Below are 14,866 nucleotides of genomic sequence, written 5' to 3'. Positions count from 1 at the left end.
TCCTGCCCCAGAACTGGTCTCAATGTCCAAAGAGTCTGAAGCTCTCCCTCCTGCACCATGCCTCAAGCAATGTGTTGGTCCTCTGTTTTTCCCATTCCTCCCCTCAATTGCTGCAAAATACTCATTGTGCTATTTTTTAATTTCCTCCCTCAATTTTGAAATCTCACTGTCGGGCCTCAATACCTGGCTGTTGTTGGCTTACTCCCTTCCTTCGATAGAATAACCTTCATGTGATATTCTTTATTCTGGCACTAGGGAGGCAATGTACGATGCAGGACTCATAGTGATTATGATCACAACTGATGGTAATACTGGACAAGTTAGGCCCCAGGGTGAGAGCTAGCTGTATAGACTGTATGTTTATTTTTGCTATCTGTTTACGCTGGTGGTTAGTCACTGAATATATTCAAGCAGCTCATATTCAATGTCCTTATAATAAAAAGACATCAAGGTTTATTGTACACAAAAGGAAAAAAAATCCCAAATTATATTATACAATACAAGAACTACTTTAAATTGATTACAAATTTATTACAAATCTCAGAAATAAAGATTGAACCCTCTTATCCTCAACAACAACTTTACAGATACTCAAACCTCAGTAAAGTGTCATCCCAACCTCACTTTTAAGGGTCCTTGTTTAGTTGACATGTTTGTAATTGGTTTCTGGAGCTTTCTTCTTAATGACTTCTGAACACTTTCAGAGCAAACACATGGAATTTCTGTGTCTCAGCTTTGAGCAGTTTCCTGGCTAGTCTTTTTATGAGGTTAGCACTTAAGCCTCCATTGTCTCCTATCGACAGACTGAAACTCTCAGAATCTTGGGATGTTTTTCTCTTATGCAACCCAAGACTTTTTCCTCAGCCCTGATTGTTGGGAAACTGCTCAAACATCAGCATCTTCTTGCTTAGACTGAACCTTCTGACTGGTTCTGGCTTCTCTATGAGTCTGGACTCCTGTGATGATGCTGTGGTTTTACCAGCTTTTCATTTTATCTTTTTCTCTCTTTTATGAATTGTTCACCTTAAGATATACTCCACTGTGTGAATTCTCATGCAAAATGCATATATCAACAAATTTCTGACATCATTCATGGAACATCTAAAATGAAACTAAAACCACATCTTCTCCTTAATATACACAATATAGAAATATAAGTCAAACTTAAAGCTATGTATAGCTCTATCAATTAATAACGCAAATTTCCAAACAATAATAACAACATAACATGAGGCCTCAATACATAATGATAGTTACAGAAATACCTATCTGTCATCCTATGAAATCTCCTTTCATAATTATTTTTCTGTGTTCTTCTCTGTTCCCTCCTGTGCAGTTATTTGCCCATTGGTGCCATGGATTAACCTGCAACATTTCTAAGTATTATTTCCAGCACTCTTCAGTTTGAGTACCTGTTTGAACTACATTATTATACTTTGTACCATTAGAGTTAGCTATATAATACTATTTTTGAACTCTCTTCCCTTCAGATGCTCATCATTCCTCAGAATGTGTTGAGGTTTCCATGAAACACAGGAATTGGAAGAAACAAGTTCCAGCTCCCATGTCCTAAAATAAAATCTGTTCCTTCTTTTGCAGGCTAGTTGGACCTTGTTTTAAGTATTAAATTTAATTAATGGCTGTAGACCTGTTCCGTGCTCATATTCTTATTCAGTCAGTTGTGGTCATGTTTATGTTAATTGATGCTTCTAATTACTCAGCTCCTAACTTGAATTAAAAGTCATTTTCTAGGGGTTGAGAAAGAGAAATACTCACCAATCAATCACTTCACTGCTTTTCTGAGACAGCACACTGTATTTTTCTTGAATGCAGTTAGCTGGCTCTGAACCAGCTAGCTTTTTATATTCGCTGGCCTATCCCACTGTGCACTTCTTGATTCCTGTTTAGATTACTTACAGTATGGAAACAAGTCCACACCAATCCGCCGAAGCGCAACCCACCCATACCCCTACATTTACCCCTTTACCTAACACTACGGGCAATTTAGCATGGCTAATTCACCTGACCTGCACATCTTTGGACCGTGGGAGGAAACCGGAGCACCCGGAGGAAACCCACGCAGACATGGGGAGAATGTGCAAACTCCACACAGTCAGTTGCCTGAGTTGGGAATTGAACTCGGGTCTCTGGCGCTGTGAGGCAGCAGTGCTATCCACTGTGCCACCGTGCCGCCCACTTATTCTCAATACTACTGTTGTCTGTCTTTTACTCGCCTGCCTGGTCTCACTCTGACCTCCTGCTTGATGCTGTCACTTGGTGCTATGTGACCTTTCCACTGGTTTCACTGTGCACTCACACTCACTGCTGCTACTGTCTCTCTCTCTCACTGTGCACTCATTCTCTGTTATCCTTCTATAGATTTTGTTATGCTCTTGCTAATGTGTTAATTTAAAGTTCTTAGGCTTCTATTGACTTGGAGATTTGAGTGGTTTGTTTTTAATGTTTTGACATTTTCAGGTTGAGGAGTTATAATTTTAGCCTTATTAATTAATGCTTAAATAGCATTCAGTATGTTAATTTTTTGCTTTCAGCTTGATTATTCGAGGTGATATGGATGAACATGCTGTGCTGTGCAGTGAAGATAAAACGTATGATTTGAAGATTGCTGATACATCAAACATGTTGCTCATCCTACCTGACTGCAAAACCCCTGATCAGCTTGGATCCGAATCAAGCTCAGAACATTTGATACACTGTCAGGTGAAGTCTTTATGTAAACAAGGATTTCTTGAAGGGATAATTATTTTTCTGCACATAATTATTTATTGAGATACAATGGTTTAAAAGTAAAATCTCCAAATGTGACTACTGCTGACATGGCCATCATGTATTGTCTATTCTTCGTTGTTATGAGAAAATGATGGGCTGATGTTTTGAACTGTTGCAAATAATGTGCTGCAACTCAATGGCTTGCTGGGCCTTTCAGAGCACAGATAAGAGCTAAGTACATTGGTATGTTACTGGAATCATGTATGAGTCAAGATTAGAGTGGTGCTGGAAAAGCACAGCAGGCCCTGGAATCATGTATGAGCGAGGTTGAGTTAGGATGGATCCTCTTTCCTTCAGTTAGTGTGAATTAGTCTGCCATTGGTGGCTTAATGACAGTCTGCTATGTTGGTTCCTCCCATCACCATTAGCTTGGAGGCTAATTGCCTAATAAAGTCCCATAAGTTAATCCCCTGATCTAGGCTGAGAATAGTAGCAGGAGTGTCTTCAGGTGGGGGAAATTTCAGAATTGTGACCCAGCAACAATTCACCTTTAAGATTCTTCATAAAATTTTCCTGCATGAACAAATTCTTAATCAGTTTCTTAATGTCTACTTTAAAAAAAATCTAAAAGATGTCATAATCAGAAACAAAACCAGAGATTGGTGGAAAAGGACAGCAGGTCTGACAGCATCTGTGAAGAGAAATCAGGGTTAACCTTTCAGATCTGGTGACCCTTCCTCAGAACTGGTTTTAGTTCTTAATATGTATTCTTTGACCCTGTCAGTCTTTGACTGTATTTGTGTGAAAGCAGTTTTGACCACTTTTCCACATTAAGGCCATATATAAATAGAAGTTTTGTGTTATGATATTGTTATTGATTCTCAGTAGTAAAGGTTGAAAGGCTATAAGGTTCTGTTCCCTTAAACCTGATGAGTTGCTGCAAGTGGATCCCATGGGTAACACAGTTATACTCACTGTGACAACAATGTGACAATGCTGCAGGAATTTACCTGTAATCTGGTGGCAGGGAGAGCAATCTTGTGGATTGCTTATCATTTTTGAGGGAACAACAGCATCCTTTATCACAATGAAAACTTGAGCTTCTTTGATGGTGGACAGACTTAGTCGTATTTTGGTGTTTACTAGTTATTGAAAGCAGCAGTTCAAATCAGCAACCGATAAAGAAAATGTAGGACAAGTGATTTGGAATATTTAAGCTCAGATGTATTGTCAATCTGAGATCATGTTTGGAGTATTATTTGCAGTTCTGGGTGCTACTTTATAGGAAGGATGTGAAGGAGGACAAGAAAGTATAATATAAACAAGATTATTGCTTGAATCATGGGACTAATTTCTTTGGAACAGGAAATCGTAGGTGGTTTAATAGCAATTTCAAATTGTGAAGGGACAGAACAGATTAAGTTTAAAAACAGTACGGTTTTGTGGATGTTGGAAATCTGAAATAGAAGAACGATGAAATAGTCAACAAGTGAGGTGGTATCTGTGGAGAGGGAAACGGAATTAACATTTAGGCTGCTGGACTTCCATCAGGACTGGAAACTGTTAGATATGAACAGGTTTGAAGCAGAAAAGGAATAAAATCAAGGGGAGAACATCGTGATTGGCTAGAGTGCAGGGATGACTGGAAAAAACATGATGGCAGTGTAAGATTTAAAGAAGAGAGGTGTGGAAACAAAAGATTGGTTTGGAATAAGTTTAAAGTGGTTGAACAGAATAGTGGAGAGAAAAAGAAGCCTGGAAATTTGACAGGGAATAAAGTTTGTGGGGCCCAGGAATAAGGCTATGGAAACATTTTTGAGTAAATGAAACAGCGTAACATGCAGGTTATGTACAAAGGGTAAGATAATTATTTGGAGTTAAATAAGAAGTATAAGTAGATTCTTTGCTATCAATTTGAATATAAGCTGCAGAAATAATACACTTCACCTTCAAAAAGAACTGAGATTGCATAATTCATCCTCATTGAACAGTTATTTATATTTCCAATAATCTAGTAGTGTTTGTTTTAATTTAAAAATGCTTTGATTTGGACAGATTTATGGTTTTGCTAAAAGCTACTGGGAACTAAAAAGAACTCGACCCAAATTGAAGAAGTTGAAGAAACTTCTAATGGAAAACCAATATGAGGGGCCTTCGAGTGAGAAAGAAAGAAATTCAACGTATTCAAAGGTATTGTCGGTGTATATTTTTCGTTTCAGACTATTCTAACCAAAATGTAGAAGAGTGCATCACAAATCTTATCCCACAGAGACTCCATTTTGAGCTTTGAAAATTACTATGACACCTCAATGAGAAGTATGAGTGTGAGGGCAGAGAGATGTTGGAGTCATGAGCTGTGGGGTGCCAGAAGCAAAGTGCTTAACCTTCAGGAATTTTTAACAACCTATTTTTCCATTGCCCCTTTGGAGCAGGACTCATGCCCACCATTTTATTAAAAAGCACCTCACGGCTGTGAAACCTCAGCTGGAGCTCTACGACACCCACTTCTGACTTGTACTCTCCACTGGGTTATGATCCACAGTTTGGGAAGTCCTGAGATAAAATATATTTTAACTCTGTGTTTTGAACTAGAACTTATTGTTGATTTTATGAATTCCTCAAACTAATAATGCTTAGGATGTTTGTAACAGTCATCAGACTGTCTAGCTTGAAATCAATGACCTCAGCATAAACCATGAATTAAATGTAGAACTATTCTGGTCTTATGGTCAAATTTGCTGAACTATGAAGAGTAACTTTTGGCTCAGTTGATAGCATTCAGACTCAAGGACAGGAATGCTATGTGTTTTCATACACTCTAGAGACTTGAGCATAAGAATTTAGGCATTGAAACATAGAAGGAATGTTTTACCGCCTGAGATGCTGTCTTTTATACTAGACATTAAACAAAGACACCAGCTGCTTTCCAAGGTGGATGGGTGGATGTAAATGATCCCATGGCTTTATTTCACACGAGTTCAGAGTAATTTTCCTAAGTATTTGTGCCAGTAGTTATTCCTTGATCAATGCAATTAACACAGAATAACTCACCTTCATCACATCGCTGTTTGTGATATGCTGCCCACATTGATTACACATTTTCTGTACTGCAACAGTGACCACACATCAAAAGCACTGAGTTGATTATGCTTTGACACACGACATTCTTCTTTCTATCTTGTGTGAAAAGCTGCACAATTTGAAGAATAACATAGTGGGGAAGAATATCTCCAACACAGAAAATAATAGTTACATTTCCAAGTTTATAATAAAGTTCATTTGATCCTATGAGGGAGAATTTTATTGAAGATGTCAATCTTCATTCCAAGCCCCTCATTTTTCAGGATGTTTATCTGGGACCAACACAACAATTGATTTGCTGGGTGAGCAGTAAATGGCTGTCAGGATTTATACTGGAATTTTAGGTGACAACTGAGTGGGGAGTGAAAGCCAGCAATAGGATGGTTCTTTCTTTGATTGTTAGGTTACACATAGTGTCAGTTCATAGGTCCATTCCAACTCCTGAGATAAATTAAACCTGCAACCTGCCACACTGTGAAGCATCATACTTCCAATGTGTTGCTTTGCCAAAATTTACTAAATTTAATTTCTGATATGTTTGTCTTTTAATTGAAACTGCTGTTTCCTTTGCATTGCAGTATACAAAGGAAGATTTAATGGAAAGGATTCAAGCCAGTGAACAGGAAATAATGCAGCAATTACAGCAGATACATGCATGCAGGATTGAAGGTAAATTTAAAGTGTCGAGTATAACTCATGGTGTTGAATTTCCACAGCCGTTTCTCTTACCCCATCTGATTTGCTGTAGAATGACAAAAACAGTGTAAACGCCATTTATTTTGTATTTACACAACCTTGTATAGAGATTATTGTGAATGAGTAGAAGAAACATCTGCAGAAATTCAATCTTGGTGTCTTCAATTCACCAGATTAGATGACATGTCCTTTACTAGACTAATAGGTTAATGCACAGTATTGCTAAGATATAAATAGCAGAAGGTTCCCAGTTCCCATGGTCAACAATTATTTATTTCAGTCCAGGTGACATTAAGCAGCAGCTGAGTGGGCTGATCACAGTAAAAGCTGTGGGCCTGGACAGAATCCAAGGTCTTGCATCAAGAGCGGTACTGATGGATTCTTTGATCATTGCATTGCATCTTACAAGTAAAAAATGAGGTCTGCAGATGCTGGAGATCACAGCTGCAAATGTGTTGCTGGTCAAAGCACAGCAGGTTAGGCAGCATCTCAGGAATAGAGAATTCGACGTTTCGAGCATAAGCCCTTCATCAGGAATAAGAGAGAGAGAGCCAAGCAGGCTGAGATAAAAGGTAGGGAGGAGGGACTAGGGGGAGGGGCGATGGAGGTGGGATAGGTGGAAGGAGGTCAAGGTGAGGGTGATAGGCCGGAGTGGGGTGGGGGCGGAGAGGTCAGGAAGAGGATTGCAGGTTAGGAGGGTGGTGCTGAGTTGAGGGAACCGACTGAGACAAGGTGGGGGGAGGGGAAATGAGGAAGCTGGAGAAATCTGAATTCATACCTTGTGGTTGGAGGGTTCCCAGGCGGAAGATGAGGCGCTCCTCCTCCAGCCATCGTGTAGTTGTGTTCTGCCGGTGGAGGAGTCCAAGGCATCTTACAATACTGGGCCATGGAAATTGTAAAGGTCCCAGACACAAGCCATTGTCATGTCAGCCTACAGTAAGGATGGTGGTGGAATGTTAGCCACACCATCTCTTCTACTCACTGTCATGTGATTCCTGCGGGAATATGTGGTGTAAGGTTGACAACTGGAACATGATGGCTCTGTTCTCTTTACTCCTCACAGTAGAATTAACAGAAAATACTTACTAGACAGTATTCGTCAGGTTAAGTGGCTGGGAAGTTGCTCTCACTTTTGGAGATATACCCATGAGTTGTTAACATTTAGAATGGACCAATTAGGGCACCTAACTGAGAAACCAAATGGTGTTGTTAAACTGAGCTTTGTGAATATAGTTTAATGTTACCCAACTATCTGTGGTATTGTGTATTCCGAGCCAAAACCTTTAGTTCGGCCTAACACAAAAAATAATCTCAAGTTGTTAGTTACAGTGTGTATGATATTCAGTTCACAGTACACAGAATAATTATGTTAGTAAATGAAAAAAGCCCTGGTCAAGTTCTTGGGTCAGTTAATTCTTCACTGTTGAAGGGTGTTATAACACCTTGACACATGAAAGGACCCATAATGCTCTTGTTGATTTAAATACTCTTCTAAGGTCATGACTGATTTCTTCTTGAAAATATTTATTTGAAGTATCATTCTTTAATAAATTATTTGTAGGGAAGGCAACATCATTAAAGAGAGTTGGGCTTTGCTTTGCTGAAGCATTGCCATTTTTTGTCTATGATACCTGAGCTGCTGGGTTCATGTGATTCTGTCGACAAATATTCATCACTGTTGCAGTAGCTCCGGGGATAAGTTTCATTGCTGCGTTAATGCTTTCTGGAAAAGACTGCACTCATGCTATTGTATCTCATCCTCTTTAAAACAAACAGCTTCACTGATTGATGTGGTGTCTGTTACTGCTGGGAAGCCAGAATAATATTTATGAGGGTTAAGTTAAAATAGCAAGCTGTGCATTTTTATTCTTCTTTACTGATATGACTCCCTGGAGTCGCAAGCTGGAAATTAAACCCAGCTATTCCCGAGTTGATACAAAGGTAAAGAATTTATAAAGCACATAAAGGTCCCCAATTTACTTACCTTTCAAAGCCACATTGTTAGGAAGAATGATCCTAGTTTCAGTATTGAACAAACATTACAATTTATTACAAGTAATTAGACTCCAGCCACAGGTAGCAGTCCAGGATGGTGGCTGGTGAGGGATAAGCTGTCTTAGAGCAATGGCTGACACGGGGAAGCTGACCCAAAGCAACGGCCAATGCAGGAGAAGCAGACCCGGATGGAGACTGGCACAGGGGAATCTGTCCTGGAACTTACCTTGGAGCAGCTGAGAACCAGTGCAGAGTAGGGAGGGTTGGTGGACTGGGTTCTGGCATGGGCAGTCAGACTACGTGGGGAAGCCCCTGCATTGAGCTGCTGCAATGTAATGTTTATTTGGAATTTTTTTTATCTGACTGTAATGTCATTCCTTTGACTTTGTCTTATTTCTAACTTATTCTTTAAACTTTATAAAGTAATGCAGCCACTTTTCATTCCTCTTCTGTGTCTAACATTTGTACCTAAGTCTAAGATGGTGCCTTAAAGAGGTGACATTGTAAAACTTTTCACTACACTCCTGCACTTCTGTAATGGAGTACATGTGACAATCAAGGATATTCTATTCTATTTTAAACAGTTATAAACCATCAATGTATAATACTTCTAATAAAACTCAAATCCTTTTTTAAATTCCCCCTCAAGCACACACGGGCAAATAGACTGGGTTTAATAGGTTCTGGACAAGAGGGGATAGATTGGAAAAACAGTTCAGTTCCCAGGTTTTATTCTTGAAATAATCTTTATGACTTCTGCTGGTCAGTACCTTGATTTAGTCATCTTTCTCCAGCGAGAAAGTGAGAGACAGAAACTGATTAGTTCACTTACAACAAGTCTCTCACAGCTTACAATGACTTTTGCAGGAAAGATAAACTTTGTTTTAGGTTTAAAGTGAGTTTTAATTAAAGAGAACGCAGAGAAACTGCTCCTGAGCTTGGGAATACTGAACACTTTTCTCTATTTCTAATTTGCCGTTCACTCCAAGCTATGCAGTTACCTGAGAACCACTCTGTTGTGATTGGAACAAGCTGGATCTTATTGACTCTGAGATCCTTGATTGGGGTTGGTAATCTGGGGCTAATCAGAAAAACTCTGGCTAACCAATATAAACAGGAAAACTGGTTGAATGGTAGGGTTTGGGCCTGGCTTTGCCATTCTTCTCCTTTGTAAAGTTGTTGTTTCTCTGTATACAGCTGTTAATTGTTTTATAAACTATGTGTTGTCTAATAAAATTAAAAAAAACAGGAAATTAGAATCTCCTCAGTCACTGTCCTGAGCACAAGCAAATAAAGGCAGAAACTTGGTGACAGGATACCAGCCTCTGTGCAGTTATTTCACAATCAACAGTTGTTGGCAGGCAAAAAAAAATTGCCATTGATAACTTGTCACTAATCCATGGACTGGCCAACGTCTCATTGGCACCAAAAACTGCATCAGTCCACCATCTCAAGTCCAAATTGTCTCCGAACTGTTCAAACAGTTGTTTCCACAATGCAATGGGTATCAGGTTACTTTCTTGAAAAACTGCAGCCTCCTCTTTCAAATACTGGTTTTTAAACCCACTTTTTCTTGTTTCAGTGCCTAATTTTTAAAAAGACACTAAACTAAAAGATTTGGTCCATACAGTTTTACCATACCCCTTTATTTCCCTTTGCTAATTAGGGTATTGGAGAATTTTGGAATTTGAATATGAAATTAAGCTGCTGAGCCATGTGATCCAGTTGGTTGATTCTGAGTCATGGTCTTTCAGTAAGATTCCTCTCGCTATTTGTCTACAAGAACTGGAAATTCTTGAACCCAGGTGAGTGACACAGTGCAAATAAACCATAGGTGCTGGTGACTGAAACTCACTTTACTGTTGTTGAAAGGCGATGTGATTTTGTTTCTGGTCATAAACTTTGACACAGAATAAAGCTGTCTTTCAGGTATTCTGAAAAATGCCTTGTACTTGATTTTAATTAGACAGTGGTAAACTTGATAATGTCTAACTGATTGTTGGGAAGTGTTCATATTTTGTTTGTATCTTTGATGATGTACTGAGAGGAGTCTTGATGGTAAAAACAGATAAATCTAATTTCTCTCAGCATATCACAGTTCATGGGATAGTTTTCAAACTCTTCCAAAGCCAGTAATGCAAATTTCAGTTTTAATTGGTCATTAAAGTCATGATTAGTCTTGGAAGAGTTCACAGAATCATGGAATAGATATAGCACAGAGGGAGGCCATTCAACTTGTCACATCCATGCCTTAAAAACAACAAACCTTTCAGACAACCTCCACTTCCTACGTAGACTTGGAAATTTTCTTCAACTGCTTATCTAATTCCTGATTGAAAGCCACAATCTCCATTATATAAGTCATATATTATTATCATATAAGTCTCCATTATATTCCCAGGCAGTCCATTCCAGGTCATAATTGCTAGTTCTGTAAAAAGATTTACTTCATGTCACGAAAGTTTTTTTTGTTAATCTTTTCAAATCATTGTCCTCTGGTCTTTGAACCTTCAGCCACTGGGAACAGCATCTTTTATTGTCACTGTTTAGATCCCCGTTACATAAAACATCTCTCTAAAATCTACTCTCACTCTTCACTAATCCCAGCTTCTCCAATGCATCCACGTTACTGAACTCCCCCAGATCAATTCTCTTCATTGAATTACAGATTTTTTACAGCGCAGAAGGAATCTATTCAATCGATTAAGTCAGCTCTGCAAGCATTTCAACCAAGTGTAAAACTCTTACCTTTTCCCCATCACCCTGCATGTTAATATTCTACTTAAATAATCATTTGGGCCTTAAATGAGTGCCTCAAGTCTCTACCTCACTTCCTGGCAATGCGTTCCAAATGAGCCCCTTGTATTAGAAAGTCTTTCTCTCACCTTTTATTTCTTTCTTCTGCAAAACACTTTAAAAACAATGCCTTCTGGTTCTTGATCCTTTTGTGAGTGGGAACAGTTTCTCTCTGTCTAAACTGTCAAGACTGCCTTGATTTTGAAAACTTTCCCTCAGTCTGCTTCTCACCGTGGGCGGCACGGTGGTTAGCACTACTGCCTCACAGCGCCAGTGACCCAGGTTCAATTCCCGCCTCAGGTGACTGACTGTGTGGAGTTTGCACGTTCTCCCCGTGTCTGCGTGGGTTTCCTCTGGGTGCTCCGGTTTCCTCCCATAGTCCAAAGATGTGCAGGTCAGGTGAATTGGCCATGCTAAATTGCCGTAGTGTTAGGTTAGGGGTATGGGTGGGTTGCGCTTCGGCGGGTCGGTGTGGACTTGTTGGGCCGAAGGGCCTGTTTCTACACTGTAAGTAATCTAATCTAATCAAATTTCGACTTCTCTAATCTACCTTCATAATTGAAGTTTCTCATCCCTGGATCCATTCTCATAAACCTCTTCTCTCTGTCTCTCTGATGATTCACATCCCTCCTCAAGTAACACCAAATACTGTACACAATACTGCAGGAGAGATCTAAGCAGTGTCCAGTGTAAGTTCAATATCACTTCCCTGCTCTTGTATCCAAGTATCTGTTAATGAAGCCAAGAATACTGTATGCCTTTTTACCACCTCAGTCTACCTATCCTGCCATGTTTAATGACTGAAACACCAAAACACCCAGGTCTCTCTGCATCTGCACACCCTTTATAATAGTACTCTTTATTTCATACTGTCTCTGTGTTCTTTGTACCAATGTGCATCATCTTGCACTTCTCTGCACTGAACTTCATCTGCTACCTAGCCACCAATTCCACTGGATTGTCAGTATTCAAAAGGAGCTCTGCACTGTCCTGCTTACAATTGTTCCAAAGTTTGTTGTTCTAGGAGCACAGGAAAAAGAGTTGGCCACTCAGCCCCTCAAGCCTGTTCTACCATTCAGTGAGATCACAGCTGATCTGAGGTCTAACTCAGTTCTCTGCCTTTGCTCCATATCCCTTGCTACAAAAAATGCATCTATTTCAGATTTAATATTAATAACTAATCCAGCAGCCATTGCTTTTTGTTTGGAAGAGATTTCCAAACATGTACCACCCTTTGTGTGTCGAAGTGCTTCCTAACGTCTCTCCTTAATGGTCTGTCCCTAATTCGCAGACTCTGCCCTCTAGTTCTAGAATCCCAACAAGTAGAAATAGTTTATCTTTATTGACTCAGTCTTTTCCTCTTAATATTTTGAAGACTTTGATCAGATCATACCTTAACTTTCTAAATTCTTAAGAAATCAGGCCTAATTTGTATAATCTCTCCTCATAACTTAACACCTGAAATCCATGTATCATTCTTGTCAACTCCAAGATGACTCTATCCTTCCCACGTGTTGGTGTGAAGATCTGTCCACAATATTCCAAGTGGGATCAAACCAGGATTGTGTATAACTGCAGCATAATGGTGGTAATTCAGGAGGTACAGCAGAAATTCATCCCAAAGAAGAAGAACGATACGAAGGGGAGGACAAGGCAACCATGCTGACAAGGGAAGTCAGGGGCAGTATAAAAGGAAAAGAAAAAGCAGACAATGTGATGAAGATTAGTGGGAAGCAAAGATTAGGAAGCCTTTACAAACAGCAGAGGGAACAAAGCAAAAGGCAGGAAATTATCAGCCTGTTAGCCTGACATTCGTCATTGGAAATATTTTAGAATCTATTATGGGGCGGCACGGTGGCACAGTGGTTAGCTGTCTGTCTGTTGGAGTTTGCACACTCTTCCTGTGTCTGCGTGGGTTTCCTCCGGGTGCTCTGGTTTCCTCCCACAGTCCAAAGATATGCAGGTTAGGTGAATTGGCCATGCTGAATTGCCTGTTGTGTTAGGTGCATTAGTCAGAGGTAAATTTCGGGGAACGAGTCTGGGTGGATTGCTCTTTGGAGGGTCGGTGTGGACTTGTTGGGCTGAAGGGCCTGTTTCCACACTGTAGGAAATCTAATCTAATTTAAAAATTGAGGATGACATTGCAGAGTATTTGGTATTGCTTAGGAAAATAGGGCTTAGTCAGCAAGGCTTCGTCAACAGGAGGTTAAGCCTGACAAATCCGTAAGAATTCTTTGAGGAGCTAACAAGCACATTAGACAAAACAAAAGCCAATAGACGATGCCTGTTTATATATCTAGAAGGCCTTTGACAAGATGCGGCACAGGAGGCTGCTAAATAAAATAAGAGCCCATAGTGTTAGGGGCAAGGTACTGGCATGGTTAGAGGGTTGGCTGACTGGCAGAAAACAAAGAATAGGATAAAGGGGTTTTAGATTAGATTGGGCGGAGGTGGGTACTGCAGATGCTGGAGATTAGAGTCAAGATTAGAGTGGTGCTGGGAAAGCACAGTAGGTCAGACAGCATCCAAGGAGCAGGAAAATCAATGTTTCGGGCAAAAGCTCTTCATCAGGAATGAGACACATTCCAATTTTGCCCGAAAGGTCGATTTTCCTGCTCCTCAGATGCTGCCTGACTTGTTGTGCTTTTCCAGCACTACTCTTTGATTAGATTCCCTACAGTGTGGAAACAGGCCCTTTAGCCCAATAAGTCCACACCGACCCTCTGAAGAGTAAACCACTCAGACTCATTTCCCTACATTTATCCCTGACGAATGCACCGAACGCTATGGGCAATTTAGTATGGGCAATTCACCTAACCTGCACGTCTTTTGGACTGTGGGAGCACCTGGAGAAAACCCACGCAGACACCAGGAGAATGTGTAAACTCCACACGGACAGTTGTCCGAGGTGGGAATCAAACCCAGGTTCCTGGCGCTGTGAGGCAACTTTTTCACTTTTTCAGGATGACAGCCAGTGACTAGTTGAATTCTGCAGGTTTCAGCGTTGGGACCACAACCTTTCACTGTTAACAATCTGGACAAAAGAATTGAGGGCTTTATTGCTAGGTTTACAGACGACACAAAGATATTTAGTGTTGAGGAAGTGGGGAAGTTGCAGAAGGTCTTGTAGAGATTGGGGGTGTGGGCAAAGAAATGGAAGATGGCATACAATGAGAAAAAGTGTGAGGTTATGCACTTTGGTAGGAAGAATAGAGGTATAGTCTAAATGGGGAAACACTTTATAAATTTGAAGCACTGAGGAATTTGGGAGCTCTAATTCAGGATTCTCTTAAAGTTAATGTGCAAGTCCAGTTGGTGGTTAGGATAGCAAATACAGTGTTAGCATTCATTTTGAGCAGGTTATAATGCAAGAGCAGCCATCTAATGCTGAGGCTGTATAAAGCTGTGGTCAGATCACATTTGGAATATTATGAGCAATCTTGCACCCTGTATCTAAGGAAGAATGTGCTGGCATTGGAGCAAGTGCACAAGAATGAATCCTGGGAATGAATCCTGTGATAAATATGAAATGATTTTGATTTTGTAACAGAAACCTAATTAATAATCA

At 40.0% G+C, this 14,866-nt stretch overlaps 1 protein-coding gene across 3 annotated transcripts in view; it reads left to right on the top strand.

The window, feature by feature from the left end:
• Positions 1–14,866, top strand: part of dscc1 (DNA replication and sister chromatid cohesion 1) — a 37,904-nt gene that overhangs the window by 3,977 nt on the left and 19,061 nt on the right. For all 3 annotated transcript variants that reach the window (XM_060824190.1, XM_060824189.1, XM_060824191.1), the window contains 4 exons: positions 2,553–2,721; positions 4,786–4,920; positions 6,390–6,480; positions 10,169–10,307. In XM_060824190.1, the coding sequence (XP_060680173.1) occupies positions 2,553–2,721; positions 4,786–4,920; positions 6,390–6,480; positions 10,169–10,307 (534 nt within the window). The remainder of the gene's footprint in view (positions 1–2,552; positions 2,722–4,785; positions 4,921–6,389; positions 6,481–10,168; positions 10,308–14,866) is intronic.

This window comes from Hemiscyllium ocellatum, chromosome 4 (assembly GCF_020745735.1).
Source record: "Hemiscyllium ocellatum isolate sHemOce1 chromosome 4, sHemOce1.pat.X.cur, whole genome shotgun sequence".
Taxonomy (NCBI): Eukaryota; Metazoa; Chordata; class Chondrichthyes; order Orectolobiformes; family Hemiscylliidae; genus Hemiscyllium; species Hemiscyllium ocellatum.
This window is presented reverse-complemented; position numbering and strand designations above follow the sequence as displayed.